This window comes from Perca flavescens, chromosome 20 (assembly GCF_004354835.1).
Source record: "Perca flavescens isolate YP-PL-M2 chromosome 20, PFLA_1.0, whole genome shotgun sequence".
NCBI lineage: Eukaryota > Metazoa > Chordata > Actinopteri > Perciformes > Percidae > Perca > Perca flavescens.
This window is the reverse complement of record NC_041350.1, coordinates 25378848-25398745: the sequence shown is the minus strand read 5'-3', so window position 1 is coordinate 25398745 and position 19898 is coordinate 25378848. Positions and strand designations below refer to the sequence as shown.

Sequence of the window (19898 nt, the reverse complement as noted above, 5' to 3'; positions counted from 1 at the left end):
TCATATGGTTTACACTTTACAGCATCATTTATAATCTGAAAACACTATAGCTAAAATTGATTTCAGACACTTTCAATTTCATAATATCTTATAAGTTTGCTTCGTGAATTTATGACACGATTACGAAAAATAATGACTTTACCTTGCTGGGTAACAACTTATTATCCGGACCATGCATTGTTAGAGCCCAGATTTGTGCCATAGACGTCAAAAGTTATATTATACAATGTATTTCTCATGTATTACCTTCAATTGTCTGCGCGAACAAACCAAGCAAGTTGAATAAGAAATCAAACAGCTGTCCAGCGAGCTGCTGTGTTCCGTCAGCAAGGTTAAATACGCCTTTTAAACGCCAATGTCCCCATGTTGATGGTTCGTATCAGATTTGAAAGCTACCTTAATGTCACTAGTTAGCATTAGCTAAAAATCTTGCTGACTTGTTGTAGCTGAAACTGAAAGTTAGCTAACTTCCGTAACAGCTAGCAAGCACACACTTAAAGCATTTTCAAGTGAGCGAGTATTCAACAAAGTCACTTACTCATTTCTTTGTGTTGTTTCACCCGAACTGGGGACTATTTACACTCCTAGCTACTGCCTTCTCCTGACCTGTTATGCTAGGAAGCTAGGTGCATGTTAACGAAGGTCACATGACAAAATCAGCTGACTATCCGACGCTGGTTGGTCAAACGTTTTGGCACGAGGTGGGCGTTTTCTTTAACTGCTGCCTTCAGGTGCTGTTGGAAATACTGCCATTCCAACAGGAGCACACATACATTGCATTATTACATGACATGTCATCTATCCAATCCTTTTATCAGAAGTCACACGCCTCTGGAGCAACTAGGGCTTAGGTGCCTTGCTCAGGGACACATTGGTTGATGTATCACAGTGGGAATTGAACCCAGGCATGTTTCATATCCACTGCGCCATCCCATAAGATAAATTAACAACCCAGCAAACTACTGTGAAAGATCTGGGTAGCTGTACGCAGGATGGCTCAGAGGATCACCGGCTCACAGTTCCCAACACTGGAAGAGATCTACAAAAGCTGCAGCTTGTTAAATTCATCTTATTTGATGTTTTTGTATATTCTAGGCCTATTCACATTTATAATAGTGCTAGGGTATACCTCCTAGATTGGATCCTTAGGCTTCTGGGCCAACAGACTTGCTCCAAAACACATTTTATTGTAGGCTTCTAGTGACAGTAGGAGTAGGCTATACAGAAATAAACTGGTTGTAGAAGTTGAAAGTTCATTTGGGAACTTAGAAACAACTTACCTGCTTGTTCTGGAGCTTTGAACTGTATCACACAGTAGCCTATTTGAGTTTGCTCAGTTGCCACAGAACTGTAGACGTTCAAACTTCGCATGGAATTTAACACAGATGAGAAGCCCGTAGTTAATTTGCCATTGCAATTTTAGCAAACTCAATCTGCTGATGAGAACCATATGATGCAGCTGAACCTTCAGCTCAGATTGTTTGGTCAAGGCTGGTTGTGATTTTTGGTAGGAAAAAAATTAGATGGAATATTGTGTCTTTTGTGCAATAAACCATTATAAGTAGTCCAGCCCACAAAAAAGAAAAAAATCCCTTGAACAAGGCTATGTCTGTGGACAAAGCTGAATTATGGCCATGTAAACGGGCAAATGCTCCAGAGCGCCAGGTTGACTGTCAATTATTTTGTGGTAATTTGATTAAATTTAAATGGGTTTGGTAATATGTACCACTAAAGGTAGACAAAGGAAAATATAGTAATGCCCAAGTGTCTCCAGTCTTATAGAGGGACCCTTATATCAAAATATTTTATTGTCATTAATATGTCAACTGATATTACACTCATATAGTGCATATTCTTAAATAAATTCTAATTTAATCAAATTATAACCATCTGAATTAGGCCCTCTTGAGTTATTTAACAAAGCCCTTCCTGCTTTTTCACTTTCCTTGGCCAGAAATGAGGCTATTATTAATTTGTATTATTATTGTTATTATTATTATTATTATTAGTAGTAGTAGTAGTAGTATAAATAGGAACTTAACTGCACAATTAAGAAAAAAGAAATAAGATAGTTTAAAGACAGGATGATGTTGTACTTTCTTGAGCCTGTTATTGAGGTACCCGTTGAACGAGGAGAACCGTGACCAGTGAAGGCAGCATCAGGTGGAAGGTTGCGTCTTGTAAAGGGAAGCAGACTCACTGCGGAGTGAAATCCAGCGACAGAGAAACAATGAGATGACTGTGAAGGGATGCAACAAAGGATGAACCCGCACGTCCACATCAATCCCAAAAAACAACCTTCTTCTTTTACCAACTTTCCATCTGAATGATATAGGTTATTGAACGGACATGCGTCTATTCAGCTTGTAATATATCCCACACACCCCTCTCCCTCTCTGCCTGTCTCCCACCAGTGCACCATCACTGCCAAATTGGGACCCTGTCTCTATGACAACGTAGTACAGGCGGGGTTTGCCAGCTGGAGGCAGAGTCAGTTCCCTCAGTTGGCATCATCGCTCGGAACCTCCACACTGCATCACGCCCTGAGTGGAATGGAAGAAATCGACAAGAAAGAAAATGTATGTAGATGTGTGCTTTTTGTTGGCTTTGTGGCATGCATTGCAACGTGTTCCTTTAAAATATGAGACTTTGGGCATGGCTTACTTAAAGAAATAGGCTACAGAAGCATAGTTTGTGCAGCTGAGTCACTGATTGTTAAGAATGTGGATCAATAAAGCCATTGTTCCCATCGGTGCCATAGGTTGCTGCTCACCGCTAATTAAGACTCCAGCAGGCTGCATGATGAAGAGACCCCCCCACCCCCCAAGTGTGTGTAGCAGTAGGCCTCACCCTGTTTGCCCGCTCATCTGTAGACATGTCTATTGTTTCACAGGGGGAGTACACCGGAGAAATAAAGGGTGGGCTGCGGCCTTCAATGAAACTGGTTGTTATGGGAATTATTAACAAAAAACCCAAGAGGTAAGTGCACACTCCTGTTTGTATTTTGAAATAAAAAAAAAAAAAAGCGGACTATACATTATTGATACAGCCTACTGTTGCACATTTGACGTGGCAGCCAATTAAAGTTGGTGATAAAAAAAAAATCCCCTGGCTTGTTATAAAACAGAACTGTAAAAGCACATCGACAGCTGTTGTCTGTGTTTGAGTGTATAGGCATTATGTCACCCACCCAAGGACTATAGCCCTGTTTTTGGAAAATCTCTTTGTAATGCCAGTGCGTTTTCTAATTATAGGTTAGTATGTGAATGTGCGTGGGAGAGCTGCAAAATCCCATGAAATCTGAAGAGTCACACTGGAATTCTTTGGTTGATAACATCAGCTGGCTATTTATTTATTTATTCATTCATTCGGTCGTCAATTAAGTTCCAGTAAAAGATGACAATTAGGCTGCACAGAAAAAAAAAAAAAAAACATACTGTGCCAAAAATAAACTGTGTGCAGAATGTTTTTTTTTTTTTTTTAATGTCAAAAACTTATTTTTAACTGCAGAAACATAAGGAGGGCTTTAAGGACAAATGTTCTTAAAGGACCCTCATTTTCCTAAACACTGAAAGTAACACGACAGAGCTTTTCACTTCCATTTCTTTTTTCTTTCTTATTAATGATTTTGTAAGCCGGCCTCATAATAAAAACTTGTAATCAAAGCTCGGTGTTGCCAGGTCATTGTGATACCAGTGTCACCAAAACTTTTGCTGCCGAAAACATGTTCTTCGTCATTCATCGTTTGTGACAGCCAAAAATCCTTTTTGTACAGAAAACTGTAGTCTATCATGTTTCTACGTTTCATAATCAGGGTTGAAGACAGAGCCGTGTACATGATCACTGTAAAAAGAAGTATTGCAATCATTTAAAGTAAAAGTAGTAATACAACATTATAAAAATACTCCCTTATAAGTAAAAGTCCTGGACTCGTGGCCGGGTTTGCTCAGTGGCTAGAGCAGGCGCACATATACTGAGAGGTTAATGCCTCACCTAGCTGTCCTGTCAAAAATGAAAGCCCAAAAAATAATCTTAAAAAAAAAGAAAGTCCTGGACTCAAAAGAAGTAATGGCAACATAAAGTACCTAAAGTTAGCAAAAGGAAACCATCTCATTATGCAGAATGGCCCCTGTCAGTGTCGTATTGATGCATTAACATGTAAACAATACCTTCATTCTAACTACACATGTAATTTTGGATAGTTTAATGTAAAGCAGTGCACCATATTCTTTAAACTGATCATATATTTTGTCTCCAAAAAAATGATATGCAAAGTAACTTTAGCTTTGTGATAAATGCAGTGAGTAAAAAGTACAATATCTCCCTCTGAAATGTAGTGGAGTAGACAATAAATAAAAAACAATAAATCGAAATATGCAAGTACAAGTACCTTAAAAGTGCACTTGGTTGGCTCAGTGGGTAGAGCGGGCGCACATATACTGAGAGGTTTATGCCTCGACGCAGAGGTCCAGGGTTCGAGTCTGACCTGTGACGAATTCTTGCGTGTCTTCCCCCTCTCTCTTTCCTTTCTCACCTAGCTGTCCTGTCAAATAAAGGCAGAAAAGCCCAAAAAAATAATCTAAAGAAAAAAATGTGCACTTATTTGAGTAAATGTTCTTTCAACTACTGGAAATTGGAAGCCAAAATAAACAGTATTATAAATTATCCTGCAGGCATAAGCCAACATTCCCTCTTTTTTTTTTTTATTAATTAATGTGCTTAAACACATCAACTATATTTGTTATTCAGTCTTCTTCATTAAAAGCCTCATTACTACATTACAGTTGCAGTAAAGACCAGAAGATGTCACTGTTCTCCAAAGAACCTACATACATTTATAATACAGTTGATTCCATCAGAAGAAGAAAAAAAAAATAAATGTCAGAAGCGGTGGAGGAAGTATTCCGATCCTTTTCTTAAGTTCTTGTATAGGACCAAAACTAAGGATTATTTTCTCTATTAATCAATCGATTGATTGATAGTTTGGTTTGTAAAAATTGTGAGAATGCTGTCACAATTACCCAGTGCCTGAAGTGACACATTCACAATGCTTGTTTTGTACAAACCTCAAAACTATTACAAATATGTATTTATTTATATGTCATTTCTATTCATCTGTATACCTGTGTTTATATAAGGGTGTTTGTGTAAATAGGTTTGTTTTATTGATATTATTATAACTAATTCTATTTTTTTCTATTTCCTATAGTTAATGTATATTTTTTTGCCGATGTCTACTTAATGTGTATTGGTGTTATTCTGATATGTGTAAATTTATTCTTTGAGCTGCTGTAGCACAGGAATTTCCTCAATGTGGGATTAATAAAGTCTATCTTATCTTATTTTATTTTTAATTAAATAAAATATTTAAAAGGAAAAGCAGCAAATCTTCACATTTGAGACGCTGGAATCATGAAGTGTTCTGCATGAAAAAGGACTAAATGATTATCAAAAAGAGGCCAATAAATTGTTTTTTTGTCAATCGACTAATTGTTTCAGCTGTTTCGTGTGCCAAAATCGTAATATGTAAAGTAATTAAAGCTGTCAAAATAATTTAATGAAGTAAAAATGATCTCAAACGTGTACTTCAGAACAGTGCTAAGTTACATTCCACCCCTGCATCGTAGTCCTTTATTTAAATGTTGTAAACTATTGTCAGTCCCTGATGTCTGGTGTGTGTTGGAACAGCATGGAGGTGATAGTGTCCAGTGAGCCTCAGGAGGAGGACACAGAGGGCGATGTGGGACTTCAGTTAAAGGTGAGCTTCATGGATAAGGCCGTCCACCGCAACGCCCGCATGGCTGGAAAGTGGGGAAGACCTGAAACTACCCTCTCCTTCTTTCCTTTTGCACCTGGAGAATCCTTCAAGGTACGTTTAGAATCTCGGACAGACATTCGTGTATGTAGATTGTGGGTGCATTGTGGGACACTGATCCAGAGCGACACCGTTAACACAGTTGAATAAGCTTGAACGGCAGATTTTTCAACTAAGAATTGATCATTATGGACAAAAAGGAAAGGACTTTTTCCACCCTCTGATCTCTTAATGACAGGTTGTAAAAATGTGTTTGCTGGAGATCTCCCTAAGGTTTCTGCAGTTACACTCTGCAATACAAAGTCAGCTTTAAACACGCACTATAGACAAATTGGTCTGTTTGGCATCCCCCTAATAACAGAAAGTAATTGGCCATAGTTAGAATTGACAAGCCATTCAAAAATGTATGCTTCCAAGACCTAGAACTGAATCCATGCTGCAGAGAATGTAAAAGGCAGAGGAGATTAACCTTCATCTTCTGACACTGAAGGGAGCAATCTCTCAAGTCAAATAATCAAACTGTTCCAACTTTGGTAGAAAATTAGGGTTTTCATGACGAACCACATCACTCATGGTAAGAAACAAATTGAGAAGATCTGTTTTTGGGGCCTTTAGTGTATAAATATTTCCAGTGGCGCATGTAACTAAGTGACTGTATTCAAGTGCTCTACTTAAAGTGCTCATATTATGCTTTTTGGCTTTTTCCCTTTCCTTTATTGTGTTATATATCTTTTTTTGTCCACCCCAAAGGGACTTACCATCTTCCAGAGAAAACACTGTTCCCAAACTGCTCCAAACAGCTCTATTGTAGTCCAGCCTTTACTTCAGAGACAAACATTGGGCACTTTGTCACACACGTTATTATGTTCGCCTAGCAGCTAGCGTGGCATGCCCTCATACTCTGTTTCTGACTGGCTAGTAGTCCTTACCGAGGTACTGTCAGGGCACGCCCTCATACTCGGCTTCTGACTGGCTAGTAGTCCTTACCTAGCTACTGTCAGGGCACGCCCTCATACTCTGCTTCTGACTGGCTAGTAGTCCTTACCTAGCTACTGTCAGGGCACGCCCTCATACTCTGCTTCTGACTGGCTAGTAGTCCTTACTTAGGTACTGAGCATGTGAGACTCCCAACAAAGATGGAACAGAAGTGAGATGCCTCACTCTGTAGCTAAAACAGAGAGCTCATCACACAGGGTGGAAAGAGGAGCTGCAGCAATGTGCAGTACAACAAAAATATGGTGTTTTTTGAAAATTAAACCACGTAAACCTATACTGGTACAACCTCTAAATACAATTATGAACCTGAAGATGAGCATAATATGAGCACTTTAAGTACAATTTTGAGGTACTTTACTTGAGTGTTTCTATTTATTGGTACTTTATACTTCTGCTCAACTACAATTTGGATGTATTCTTTGTTTACAATTTAGGCCAATATATGCACCTTTACATATAATAAAAAAAAAAATGACCTTGTCTTCTCTCTACGTCCCCTCTGACTGTCAGATGGAGATAGTTTGTGAGCACCAACAGTTTCGTATCTTGGTGGATGGACAGCCTCTGTGTGGATTCAGCCACCGCATCCCCCGGCTCGCCTCCCTCACTGCCTTACGAGTCTGTGGAGACCTACAGCTCACCAAGGTGGCCTAGCACCAAACAAGAACAACATGAGGATGTTTGGGGACAGTATACAATACATACGGTTAGAATAGAGCTACTTTTTGAGTAAAAAAAAAGAAAAAAAGAAAAGAACCCATATGATGGGGATGTGGGGGAAACTAAGTTACACCTGCCTCGTAATCACGTGTTAAGACAAAGTGCCTTCACTAGATTACCTATTTGGGGACTTGAAGAAAATGACTGAATGTAACAGTCGCCAACGTCTTAAATCAACTGAGGAATGTGATTTGAACTGAAAGCAAATGTGGTCTAAGCTATAATACTTGTCCTTCCTAATGAACATTTGTACAAACGTGATGTGTCACTGCTGTACAACAGGAGTGCTGCAGCCGTTTTTTTGGGCGTTCAAATCTCAGATGTCAGTCTTTGATTTCTCTGGAGTTAACCTTTGAAAGCACTTAACGTTTACGAGCGCCAGCACGAAGATGAATGTTTCTGAACCGATTGTCATTCTGTGCCCGACTAAGTACTGTAACAGGTGTAATAATGTAAAACACTTCACGTAGCCTACATTAGTGCATGCCAGTATTACACACACTATGTTTTCATTCCTCTCAGTTTGCTTCCAGATTAAACTGGAGGGGTTAAAGGTTATGCCACGCCTTCAGTTATTTTATCATTAACTTTGGAAAACTAAACGCTGATTTGTGTACTTTTCTTTTACCCCGAGCACTTTTTGTATGAATGTTTCATATTGACTTTACTTCACTGCAATAAATCACCTTTTGTTGTTATTTTTGTGGTCGAGTAACTGCTACCCGGATTCACTGTAAGACCTACTGTACAGCATTAGATATCACTGCGGTATCGAGTCACTTATGATTTCACTGGAACAAGCCTGTACAGCCCCACCAGCTCAGCTTGAGTCATTCAGATAATAAAAGGCTCGACTCAGCTTGCTGAGTGGGAGTGCCTGCACTCCCGTCTGTGATGGGCTGAGATCAAACTTGATGATTGTGACAAATCCCCCTCCCCCCACCTGAGGCTTTTCTTGTCTCTCATTGTACTTCAGCTTGGTGTCAGATCCTTTACTTAAGTCAAAGTACCATAAAACACCATAAAAAAAATTCCCAGGGTTTTTTTACAGGTTCACCAAGTTAATATTTAAGACTTTTTAAGACCTTATAATTTCACACAGAATACATTTTAATACCTGTTTAACCGTCATGCCGACCAAAGTGTGAAACTGTGATGGAAAACCAGTAAGGATGATAAGCCCTAGACATTCTTTCCTGTACTTCCCGGCAGTATAGAACAATTTTTCATACAATTCATATTGATATTGATTTTTAATTCATTCAACCCTTGTGTTGTCTTCCATTTGTCTTCCTGAAAATCAACACTTTTTCTGACATTTTGGTCTCTTTTATCAACACTTTTGTATCTTTTTTCAATGTTTTTGTCTCTTTTTTTTTTTTTTTTTTACATATAAGGCTTCTTTTCACTACCATTTATAAACACTACTAACACCAACTTATTACCAGTTTTACCATCATTTTTGGAATTCATGGTCAGTACACTTCATTTATAGGAAATGATACCTGATTTTTTAGTTAAAAAACAAAATGCAGAAATTATGAATTATTTAGACTTATATTAAAGTAAGGATAATTACAGAAGGGTAAATGTCAATGTTCAGTCCGGTTTAGAAACTTTTTTTTCTTCAAATGCTAATTTCTTTTATACATCACCCAAAAGTCAATGAAAGTAGAGATCCTATCTGTTGTTGTACTTGCAAATCGCAATGTATGAAATCATCTAAATTAGGTAGTTAAAAAGAAGAAAAAAAAACATTTTTGATATAGACATTTTAAAAAAAGGCTCAAATTTGACCCGAAGACAACACAAGGGTTAAGTTTATTAAGTTTGTTTATGTTTGCAACTATAAAATCCACACTTGGCCATTCTAAGACTAAGTCTGGTGGTGCTGACTCAAAAAAAATCCCTAGGTACTTCTCACCACGGGTGTCTGGAGTTACGTAAAAATTCAACATGGAGAATAAAGTCAAAATGATTTTTAGTTTAATAATGAACATTTCTTTTTTATAAAATACATGACAAACTTTTAACTTAAACTGAATGATTACAAGAGAATTTGCTACGACTGTTGAGATTTTAAAAGCCTGAAAATCCTCCATGCTACTTTCAAATACAGAACAATAAAGCTGAAAGTATTTTTAAAGATGAATGAACAGAAATGTTTTCTAACTACAAACACTTTCATCTGATTGCATGTCCGCAGTTACAGTATACTGTACATTCACGGAATGTGTAAATCTTTCTTCTTTCATACCTGGATAAATGAAACGTGTGTTATGTTAAGGAGTGAAGTCTGAACTGGCTGCTCTATGTGTGCTCTCTGATTGCTTCTATCCAGTCCATCTTCTGCTGCTCGGTCGGAGCCTGGATGAAGTAATGTGTGTCTGACTGAGTGATAATTTTAAACAAGTTGCCTTGAATGTTGCCTTTCACACCTGTGTGGGAGAAGAAATAAAGGGTCAATGAAGTAAAACTGCATTAGGACTGACACATTACAAAAATATATATGAAAAGCCAAATGACAGGGAAGGAAGAACTTAAAATAACATTAAAGTGCTCATATTATGCTTTTTCCCTTTCCTTTATTGTTATATATCTTTTTTGCGCACGTTATAGGTTTACAAAGTCCACCCCAAAGGGACTTACCATCTCCAACAGAAAACACTGCTCACAAACTGCTCCAAACAGCTCTATTGTAGTCCAGCCTTTACTTCAGAGACAAACATGCGTCACTTTGTAACACACGTTATAATGCTCGCCTAGCTGCTAGCGTGGCACACCCTCATACTCTGCTTCTGACTGGCTAGTAGTCCTTACCTAAGTACTGTCAGGGCATGCCCTCATACTCTGCTTCTGACTGGCTAGTAGTCCTTACCTAGCTACTGTGCATGTGCGACTCCCAACAAAGATGGAACAGAAGTGAGATGCCTCACTCTGTAGGTAAAACAGAGAGCTCAACACACAGGGTGAAAAGAGGAGCTGCAGCAATGTGCAGTACAACAAAAATATGGTGTTCTTTGAAAATTAAACCATGTAAACCTATTCTGGTACAACCTCTAAATACAATTATGAACCTGAAAATGAGCATAATATGAGCACTTTAACCTTAGTGTCAAATACCTAAAACATTTTTCTGTATTTCCTAAAACTGCTGTCCGCTGTAGTCTTTAGCAAATGTTACTCAAACAGCAGTAAATAGTTTGTGGTGGACAATTTCAGTTGCAGATGTTCTAGTGAAAATGTACAGCAACCGGACTTTTTAGGATTTACATCAAATTAAACTACAGTGCCCAAGTTCATCGTGATGAAGAAAGTTTTTGGACAATAATGAAATATACCAAGCTTTGGATACACACCCAATACTTTCTTAGTATACTACTATACTGTACAATCAATTAGATTTTTTTCATGAGATAAGAAAATAAGAAAAGTATAGAAGATCAATGAATATATCTCAAATGTACAGGCTAAGTTTGCAGTGCCAGTGAAACACTCTTGGTCTCCTCCATTTACCTCATCACACAAAATCATGTTCTTTTTAAGATTATGTCTTTGGGCATTTTAGGCCTTTATTTGGATAGGACAGCTTAGACTTGAAAGGGGAGGGAGAGGGGGGAATGAGGAGTCAAACCCACAAATGCTGCGTCGAGGAGTAAACCGCTAAATATGGGCGCCTGCTTTACCAGGTGAGCTAACCAGACGCCCCACAAAATCATTTTCATCTCTTAGAAAGTGGCAAAGTTCTCTCCCAGACATATAAACGCAGTCAAAAAAATAAATAAAAGTCTTCTCATTACTCGCCGTATCTCTGTTATCATTTGCGTGAATAACCTTGTTTAGAAGTGTACACGCTTTGTAGACAGTGGCTCACCTGAGGGAACTCCGTTATCCTGCAGAGAAGACACCAGACAGCCTCGCAGTGAGAAGCCGCCAACGGGGCTGATGTCATCCTGACAAGTGACATAAGAAACAACAGAAAAGTGAATAACACGTATCAGTCATGGCCGTCTGAGGCTCGGGCAAAACAAAACAACTGACTTGTTTGGGCCAGGATCTCCTCTGTTCAGTGTTGTCATCATTTAAGAATGCATTGAGCTCATGGAATAGTGTGGTGAAATACACTTCGGAAGAGGTTTCTTAGATAAGCAACCTTCTCCAAAGTTGCTACAAGAAGCACACCACTCTTTTTTTGAAATTGCAGTCATTGACTATCTTCGACATCCACATTCTTCAAACCTGTATAGTGGAGTTTAAAAGAAATATAAAAAAAAAAAACGGATTTACCTTATAGTTTTAGAGAAATATTTGTTAACAATTCACATAACTACCATACTAGACAGGCTAGGAATCTTCATCTTCCTACGTATTAAACATCCTGTGGTCAGTTTTCTATCAATTTTCCTGGAGTTATTTTGTAGAATGAAAGTGTACATTTAATTGATTCCTCTGTGTCATTTTCTATTTATAAAATAGTTTTAGAAATGCCCTGCTGTCTAAAACATTTGACATGGAAAAATAGATAGATCAAACTGTTATTTATACCTTAAATATGGCAATGACTTCTGTTCTCTGCATGCAGTTCTTTTTTTAAACTTATTTTATATGAAACTTTGGAACACTAATATACTAAACATGTACTGGTGATTTTGCATTTACATTTGGTATGTCCTTTGGGTGTGTGTTTTTTTTTTTTACATAAGCCCTTACGGGTTTCTACCACACCCTTACATGTATTGTATTTATGTGTGTGAAATACATAAACTTCTGTCGATTTTTTTTTTAGGTTCTACCAGGTAATTGAATTACTTTCTTTAGTGATCTTAATTGTATTTTTTTTTTGGTGCTGCGTTGGCCCCGCACGGGCTGTACACTCACCTTGGTGGGATCATAATAGTGAAGGTAAGAAGGCTGTGAACGCAGCACAAACAGTCGCACCTTCCAGTTCTTCCTTCTGTGTCCCTGTGTTTATAAAAGTTGTTGTTAGTAAGTTGTAGTATTTATAAGAACAAGTTTTGGGTTGCCAGGTTGTGAAAGCCCCCCTTTGGCTTTTGGCTAATCTAATAGGTTTACCTGTTTAAGTAGATATCCTCTTTTGATCACTTTTCCACTGAGCTCCACTGCAGACAGCGACTTCTCCGCCTTTACACTGCCTCTCTTCTTCAAACTGTCCGACTGGGATTAAACACAAACATGCTGTGGATGAAATGCTACTCCAACCTGCTATCTGCCATCTCAATAAATAGATTAACACTGGAGATCTGTCTATGGTGTATGTGGTTATTCTTAGTGTGAGAGGTCAGTACACAGAGACTTCCTGGTACCCACAAAGCTGTACAGCGCGGTGGAGTCATCCATGAACTGCTCACTGAGGCCGGCGGTGCGGTAAGCCTCCACGCTCTTCAGGCCGACGGTGCGCAGGAAACCCTCCTCCAGCAGGGCCGAGGCCAGCGTCCTGGCCTCCACACGGGTCAGAGCCAGCTGCATGAACACCAGCCAGTCCACCACCGCTGAACCTGCAGGGACATCACATTTCTATACATGTCTGTACAGTACGGGACACTGAAAGCAACAGATATATACATACAGTATACATACAGTAATTATAGATACAGTATCTATCTATCTATCTATCTATCTATCTATCTATCTATCTATCTATCTATAGATAGATACAGTATATATACACACACACACACACACAATAGGGCTGTTAATCCATTCAAATATTTAATTGCGATTAATCGCATGATTGTCCATAGTTAAAGTCCTTTAAATGGGAGATTTTTCAAGTTTTTAATGCTCTTATCAACATGGGAGTGGACAAATATGCAGATAACAAATGTGCAATTAATCGCGAGTTAACTCTGATCCATCATGCAATAAATCGCAATTAAATATTTGAATCGATTGACAGCCTTAATAAATATATATATTGTCAGGTATTGATAATCATATAAATAAATATAATACATAAATATAGTTTATGCACAAAGCAAAGAAGACATTAACATTATATAGACAAACCCAAAGTACCATGAAAAAAACATTACTGCACTTAAACTGTATCCCATGTCTACTTTGATGTCTATTTTCATTTCATTCTATGTTATTTTCCTTTAATTTAATGTATTTTTCTCTTGATTGTGTTTTTGGTATGTTGTTCTTATGCATCATGTACAATAGGCGCCATATAAATTGTTTAGAATTAAACATTTTTAAGTAATAATTTTAAGATGCAACCTAAATTACAGAAGATAACTAATGGCAAAAAGTGACAATAGTTTATTCTGTTTACCGTCTTTCAATAGTACCGCTTACTGTTATTTCACCCTCCCTGGCTTCATGAGCATCATGCAGGGATTATAATTAAGTAGACAGAAATCCGGGGGGGGGGGGCCTACAGTCCCATTCTACAAGGTGGATGTATTTAAAGGGTTTCCAAGCAAACAGCACCTGAGACGATCAAGACTAAAGATGTTGTAAAGGCTGACCTGAGAAACAGTTGCTGTAAGTGCTGCCCTGCTCCACATGGTTGCTCATCTTGATACCACTGTGGACGTCATACATGGAGTCCAACACTTTGCTTTAAAAAGAGAGGAAGAGAACAGGGGAAGATAAAGTCATAAACAAGCAGAGACAAAAGTAAGATGTCTGCAGGGTGAGGCAGTGAAAACACCACAAGGTTTAACATGGGGATGAAGTCATTTCTGGGGGTGAAATGCTGTTTGTAAGACTTACCTCAGATTAATGTTGTGTAAGTGGGATCCAGCGGGGTTTGGCTGGTTTGTCACCTTCCCACCTTCAGCCGCCCGCAGCTTGTTGACCGCAGCCATGATGTCACCTGCCCAGTCGTCCCTCTCCGCCCGGGAACAAGCCTCCAAGAAATGATCCACCCCATTCTCTGTCTGGAGCTTGAACACCAACTAGAAAACATACATAGAGTAGAGGAGGGCTGTTGAAATGAATCACTGCATCGATGCATCGCGACATGGACGATTCTGCATCGATGCAGCGACAGACCATGATCGATTATTGCCTGCTGATGTGACTTGTTGATTTTCCGGTCGCTGCTTTTTTTTCTTCTTTTGTCTGTTCTCTGCAGTGTTCAGACTCCATTCAGGAAGTGTCTTTATTTAAAGCGCAGAGATAACTAAAAAAAAATAGAATTCATTTATATGTGACTGCTTGAATTTGTTGTTGAATACCATGTGCGGTAATTAGAGATGTTCCGATACCATTTTTTTCCTTCGCAATACCAATTCCGATACCTGAATTTGCGTATCTGCAAGTTCCGTACTGATAAGTTGCGTACCGATCCAATACTAGTGTGTTAAAAAAAAAAAAAAGACATTTTATTGTTTTAACAGCGGTTGACTCCCTGTATGATGTGATAGGACTGCTATCGTTGTTGTTAAAGGTCCCATGACATGCTGCTTTTTGGATGCTTTTATATAGACAGTGGTCCCCTAATACTGTATCTGAAGTCTCTTTTATATAGACCTTAGTGGTCCCCTAATACTGTATCTGAAGTCTCTTTTATATAGACCTTAATGGTCCCCTAATACTGTATCTGAAGTCTCTTTTATATAGACCTTAGTGGTCCCCTAATACTGTATCTGAAGTCTCTTTTATATAGACCTTAGTGGTCCCCTAATACTGTATCTGAAGTCTCTTTTATATAGACCTTAGTCGTCCCCTAATACTGTATCTGAAGTCTCTTTTATATAGACCTTAGTCGTCCCCTAATACTGTATCTGAAGTCTCTTTTATATAGACCTTAGTGGTCCCCTAATACTGTATCTGAAGTCTCTTTTATATAGACCTTAGTGGTCCACTAATACTGTATCTGAAGTCTCTTTTATATAGACCTTAGTGCTCCCCTAATATTGTATCTGAAGTCTCTTTTATATAGACCTTAGTGGTCTCCTAATACTGTATCTGAAGTCTCTTTTATATAGACCTTAGTGGTCCCCTAATACTGTATCTGAAGTCTCTTTTATATAGGCCTTAGTGGTCCCCTAATACTGTATCTGAAGTCTCTTTTATATAGGCCTTAGTGGTCCCCTAATACTGTATCTGAAGTCTCTTTTATATAGGCCTTAGTGGTCCCCTAATACTGGTCCCTTAATACTGTATCTGAAGTCTCTTTTATATGGACCAGGGCTTGGTTTACACCTATCACCATTTCTAGCCACTGGGGGACCATAGGCAGGATGGGGGAACACATAGTAAGATGTTCATGCCATGGGACCTTTAAACTCTTTGTGAAACATGAACAAACAATAAACGCAAAATAACTTTCCTTTTGTTATCCAGTTTGACAGCGAGTCATAGCGAAAAAAAGAACATAAATAAAGTACTTTAAGTAGATCGGTGCATAAACTCCACTACTTTCCGATACCAGCATTTAAGGCAGTATCGGAGGAGTTTCCAAAACTGTTATTGGAACATCTCTAGTAGTAATATAATAACAATATTGAGGAGGTGACGCGTCGGGATATTGAAACGATTTGGTTCGTTGAAGGTTAATCATAATCGAATCGTGAGCCCAGTGAAGATTCACACCCCTAATATAGAGAAAGGAGAGTGATGTTTAGTATTGATGACAGATTTGGCCAATAAAACAAGTTGTTCTTTGGAGATCAGGTCCTGACAAAAGAGCAACCTGAGGCAATGCATGTGAAAGGATCCGAGAGCGTAAGCTGGTGAAGCCGCACCCTTAATGTGGTTTCTTCCAATAAAAACATAAACAAAGGAAAACCGTGACTAGAAAACGTAATGCATCCATAGACATGGCACACGTTGTCTATGCATGCGTGATCTAAAAACAATGTGAATTCAAATTTGTATATTTCTGCTAATATATTATGTACATATTGTTTGATGGAGAGGGGGAAACCTTTAACAATTCATTTCTTTCCTGAAACATCAGACAGAAAACTATAGGAGGTCTGTAATGAAATGTTTGAAACAAACAAAAACAGAGTCCTTTGAAACGTCCATAAGAGTCTGGATTAACTCACCGGTCGATTTTCATACTCCAGAAAAGGACTAGTTATTACGCAGTCCTTCAGGAGGATTTTCCCCCTCTGACATGAGTCCTTTTGGCCTCCTTCGTACTTGTAATACAGCAGCTTGTCTGGCATCAACACGAACCAGCGCGCCTTCCAGTTGTGTACAAGATGGCCCTGTAATCACATTATCAAAAATGATCACAAATGTGTTATATTTCCAGAAAAGCAACATACAGTACTCTTTTCTCTTTCTAAGGCCATGCCCTTATATACATTTAGTTTGACATACAGTAGGGTACTTCAATTTTAGTGCTAAAAGTTCACATCAGCCTATAAAATAGCCCAAACTCCTTTCCACAAATATGAATATATTTACCATCTGCTACATCCTTCACTACATGTCACACTGACTCAATTCAATTTTCAGCATTTGTATTATTGTGTATTTCACAAAATATGTCTCACCCTTTTCACCAGGAAGCCTTCTCTTAGAATCACATTTGTCCTGTCTGTATCCATTCTGCTCAGTGGGATCTTGGCAACTGAACTTTGCCTGTTCCTTCCAGCTCAATTTATTGAATTTCTTTTTTTTTTTCTCAACAGGTGCGTCACCATGTTCACACCCAAACACACTCACACCTATGACTCACACCTTGCTCAACACCGGCAGGCCGGGCCCAATCATGCACCTTCTGCCAATTATCACATGAGGGCGCACTGACTCCTTCAGACGCTCAGCATGTGCTGACGATCGTTTGGTAAAAAAGTTTTCATGTTCTTCGTTGTCATTCGCATAACAAGTACATAGAAGCAGTTGTTGGCAATACAAATCTGAGAGCTCATTTTATATATGTATAAAAAGAAAAAAAACACTCAAGTAAAAAAAAAAAAGAGACATGAAGAAGTTAAAATAAAACAAATGATGAATTTCTGAAAAGAATTGAGGTAATTTCAACAATGTTCTGTCGAAAGAAACTGTGTGTGTGTGTGTGTGTGTGTGTGTGTGTGTGTGTGTGTGTGTGTGTGTGTAAGAAAAAGCTCAAAAGAAGTTTTCACATCATCAATTTCAGTATGTAAAGAATTCATATTCAGGAAGTTGAAGCTGTAGGAAACAGATAGATAGATTGTAGACCTTTATCCCATTTTGATGAGAAAACAGCAGCTGGTGGTCGACCACTGCTCATCCTCTGCTTTGGAGCAGCTGGACCCAATAGGAGGACAAAGTGCACATATACCGGAGAATGAGAATAATGTGGTTGGTGAGCCTGAAAGAGTATTGGTACTGAGACTCCTGCTTCTGCAACCACATGTGGCCCTGCTGGACATTAATCCCAGCTCCTTCTCCTGAAAGAGCATGAATAAAGGGATAGCTACTTTCGAAAATGACTGCAACTTCTTCTAAACCTCTACACTGATTTACCTCTTAATTAATTCTTTCAGATCACATTGTTGGGAAAAAGAAAAGCTATCCTTGGAACCTTAACGTTTACCCTCAAGTTCAAATTTACTCTGTTTAAACCACCAATAACTGATTGTTTGGCCACTTGGGGGCAGCGGAGACAAGCTGGGAAAACAAAACTGATGTACAATATCACCTTTTAAGAAAACAAGTTAGCATACAGTTGCCTATTTTCACATCCAGCAGACACAGAGTAACATTGGCATTCATTTTGAGTCATGTTTCTGTCCATCTTATGAATTTAAGGCCAATATTTACTCTCATTTACCTCTGTTTAGGTCTCCACCAACTCCTGAAGGAAATATCTGGTTCTTTAGCTGCTACATTCTCTGCCATGTGCACCAGCTAGCTGCTAAACTTATTATGGATTCCACCTGGTTTCTTGGCAAGACCCGCCCTACAAAGTAGCTCAATTAATTAGGGTTGGGACCTTGAGTAGTTAAGGTTAGGATAGCCGATTGGTCAGGGGATAGGACCTGAACAAATCAGGTTCCATTACCTTGCGCAAGCATGGACGTGTGACTAGTCGTAGTGTGCGAATGCTGAAGGGCGGGTCTTGCCTAATTCAATTCAATTCAATTCTACTGTATTTATAGTATCGAATCATAGCAAGAGTTATCTGAAGACACTTTACAGAAAGAGTAGGTCTAGACCACACTCTATAATTTACAAAGACCCAACAATTCCAGTAATTCTCCCAAGAGCAAGCATTCCCTCCCTTTTAGGCAGAAACCTTGGGTGGTGAGGAAAATTTCCTTTTAGGGAGAAACTTCGGACAGACCCAGGCTCTTGGTAGGCGTTGTCTGACGGTGCCGGCTTGGGGTGCAACCATGATTTAGGTGCCACCCTAATCCAAGGAAAACTGCGGGGCGAAAAAACATAAGGGCTCCGGGGAATAAGCTTCCCAGAGCTAAGTTAGTAAAAAGCATTTCTGGGACATGGATGCAAACAGATGGAAAGAGAAAGGAGAGAGGAACTCAGTGTGTCAAAGGAAGTCCCCCAGCAGTCTAAAACTATAACAGCATAATTAAGAGCTGGTCCAAGGCAAATCTTATCCAGCTCTTTTAGGGTTGGTAGATGAATCTGACGACTATGAAGTGCTGTGTCTGTAACAATACACCCTCCCAAGCCTAGAACTGCGGCGGGTTCCAAAATAACCATAGACTGTATAAAACATAACACATAGTTATGTGTCGGCAGGTTGTGTTGGCGGCCCCAAGCGGCACTATCAATGACACATATTTACTCAAATTCCACACATACAATAATAGTAATCATCCGCAACAGCAATGCCAGTATTGTTTTCACTGTGTGTGTGTGTGTGTGTGTGTGTGTGTGTGTGTGTGTGTGTGTGTGTGTGTGTGTGTGTGTGTGTGTGTGTGTGTGTGTGTGTGTGTGTGTGTGTGTGTGTCTTTGTGTGTCATCATGGCAAAATGTGGTCCTGGAGACACCTACTGTAGTAGGACCAACCACAGAGGCGGTTTTGAGTAGTTTCCCAGGGTTTATATGTCTCCGGACAGATTTTGTCACTGCGATAGTGTCGCAACCGTGCAAGATGCAGTCACAAAACCTTACAGGTGTGTAGTTGAAATTAAAATGAAGTCCGCATTCGAAAATAAGTGTGGTCCGAGCAAGGGCGCCGCAGTTAGGGGGGGTAAGAAGTAGGGCCACCCCCACGTTACACCGTGGCCCGATTTGGTCAGTTATTGTTTATGTGGTGCTATTTTTCAAGGAATGATCTTTATCTCTGCACTTAATCTGTCTCTTAATATTATCTGACAATCCCTCCCTTTCATGTAATTTGTTGACAATATAGTGAATTTCACCAGACTCTTAAAACTTTCAGTTATGACTTTTTGTGACATTTACAGCAACATTTCTCTATGGCTCA

General features: G+C 39.0%; 3 protein-coding genes across 5 annotated transcripts in view; 1 reads left to right on the top strand and 2 right to left on the bottom strand.

Moving 5' to 3' along the window:
* Positions 1-651, bottom strand: part of zfyve26 (zinc finger, FYVE domain containing 26) — a 38339-nt gene extending 37688 nt beyond the window's left edge. For all 3 annotated transcript variants that reach the window (XM_028565527.1, XM_028565529.1, XM_028565528.1), the window contains exon 1: positions 539-651. The gene's annotated coding sequence lies outside the window, so the exon portion shown is untranslated. The remainder of the gene's footprint in view (positions 1-538) is intronic.
* Positions 652-2223: 1572 nt separating this feature from the next.
* On the top strand, positions 2224-8132 carry si:ch211-10a23.2 (Galectin-related protein A-like). The gene is made up of 4 exons (XM_028566703.1): positions 2224-2579; positions 2894-2979; positions 5689-5869; positions 7322-8132. The coding sequence occupies exons 1-4, from the start codon at positions 2553-2555 to the stop codon at positions 7463-7465; spliced, it is 438 nt and encodes a 145-aa protein (XP_028422504.1). The 5' UTR covers positions 2224-2552; the 3' UTR covers positions 7466-8132.
* A 1368-nt stretch (positions 8133-9500) lies between these two features.
* plek2 (pleckstrin 2) lies at positions 9501-18430 on the bottom strand. The gene is made up of 9 exons (XM_028566403.1): positions 18276-18430; positions 16558-16722; positions 14273-14457; positions 14026-14117; positions 12860-13047; positions 12605-12706; positions 12410-12493; positions 11406-11484; positions 9501-9969 (listed from the first exon to the last, which is right to left on the bottom strand). Exons 2-9 carry the CDS (start codon positions 16678-16680, stop codon positions 9842-9844), a joined length of 981 nt encoding a protein of 326 aa, XP_028422204.1. The 5' UTR covers positions 16681-16722; positions 18276-18430; the 3' UTR covers positions 9501-9841.
* Between the last annotated feature and the right edge of the window lie 1468 nt (positions 18431-19898).

Bases quoted from the DNA above. Each gene is read 5' to 3' on its own strand.
- si:ch211-10a23.2 (XM_028566703.1), top strand. From the start codon at position 2,553: ATGGAAGAAATCGACAAGAAAGAAAAT. The intron at 2,980-5,688 runs GTAAGTGCACAC...GTGTTGGAACAG, and splicing joins ATTAACAAAAAACCCAAGAG to CATGGAGGTGATAGTGTCCA. The intron at 5,870-7,321 runs GTACGTTTAGAA...TCTGACTGTCAG, and splicing joins CACCTGGAGAATCCTTCAAG to ATGGAGATAGTTTGTGAGCA.
- plek2 (XM_028566403.1), bottom strand. From the start codon at position 16,680: ATGCCAGACAAGCTGCTGTATTACAAGTACGAAGGAGGCCAAAAGGAC. The intron at 14,458-16,557 runs GTGAGTTAATCC...TATGTTTTCTAG, and splicing joins TGGAGTATGAAAATCGACCG to TTGGTGTTCAAGCTCCAGAC. The intron at 11,485-12,409 runs GTGAGTGTACAG...GTCACTTGTCAG, and splicing joins ACTATTATGATCCCACCAAG to GATGACATCAGCCCCGTTGG.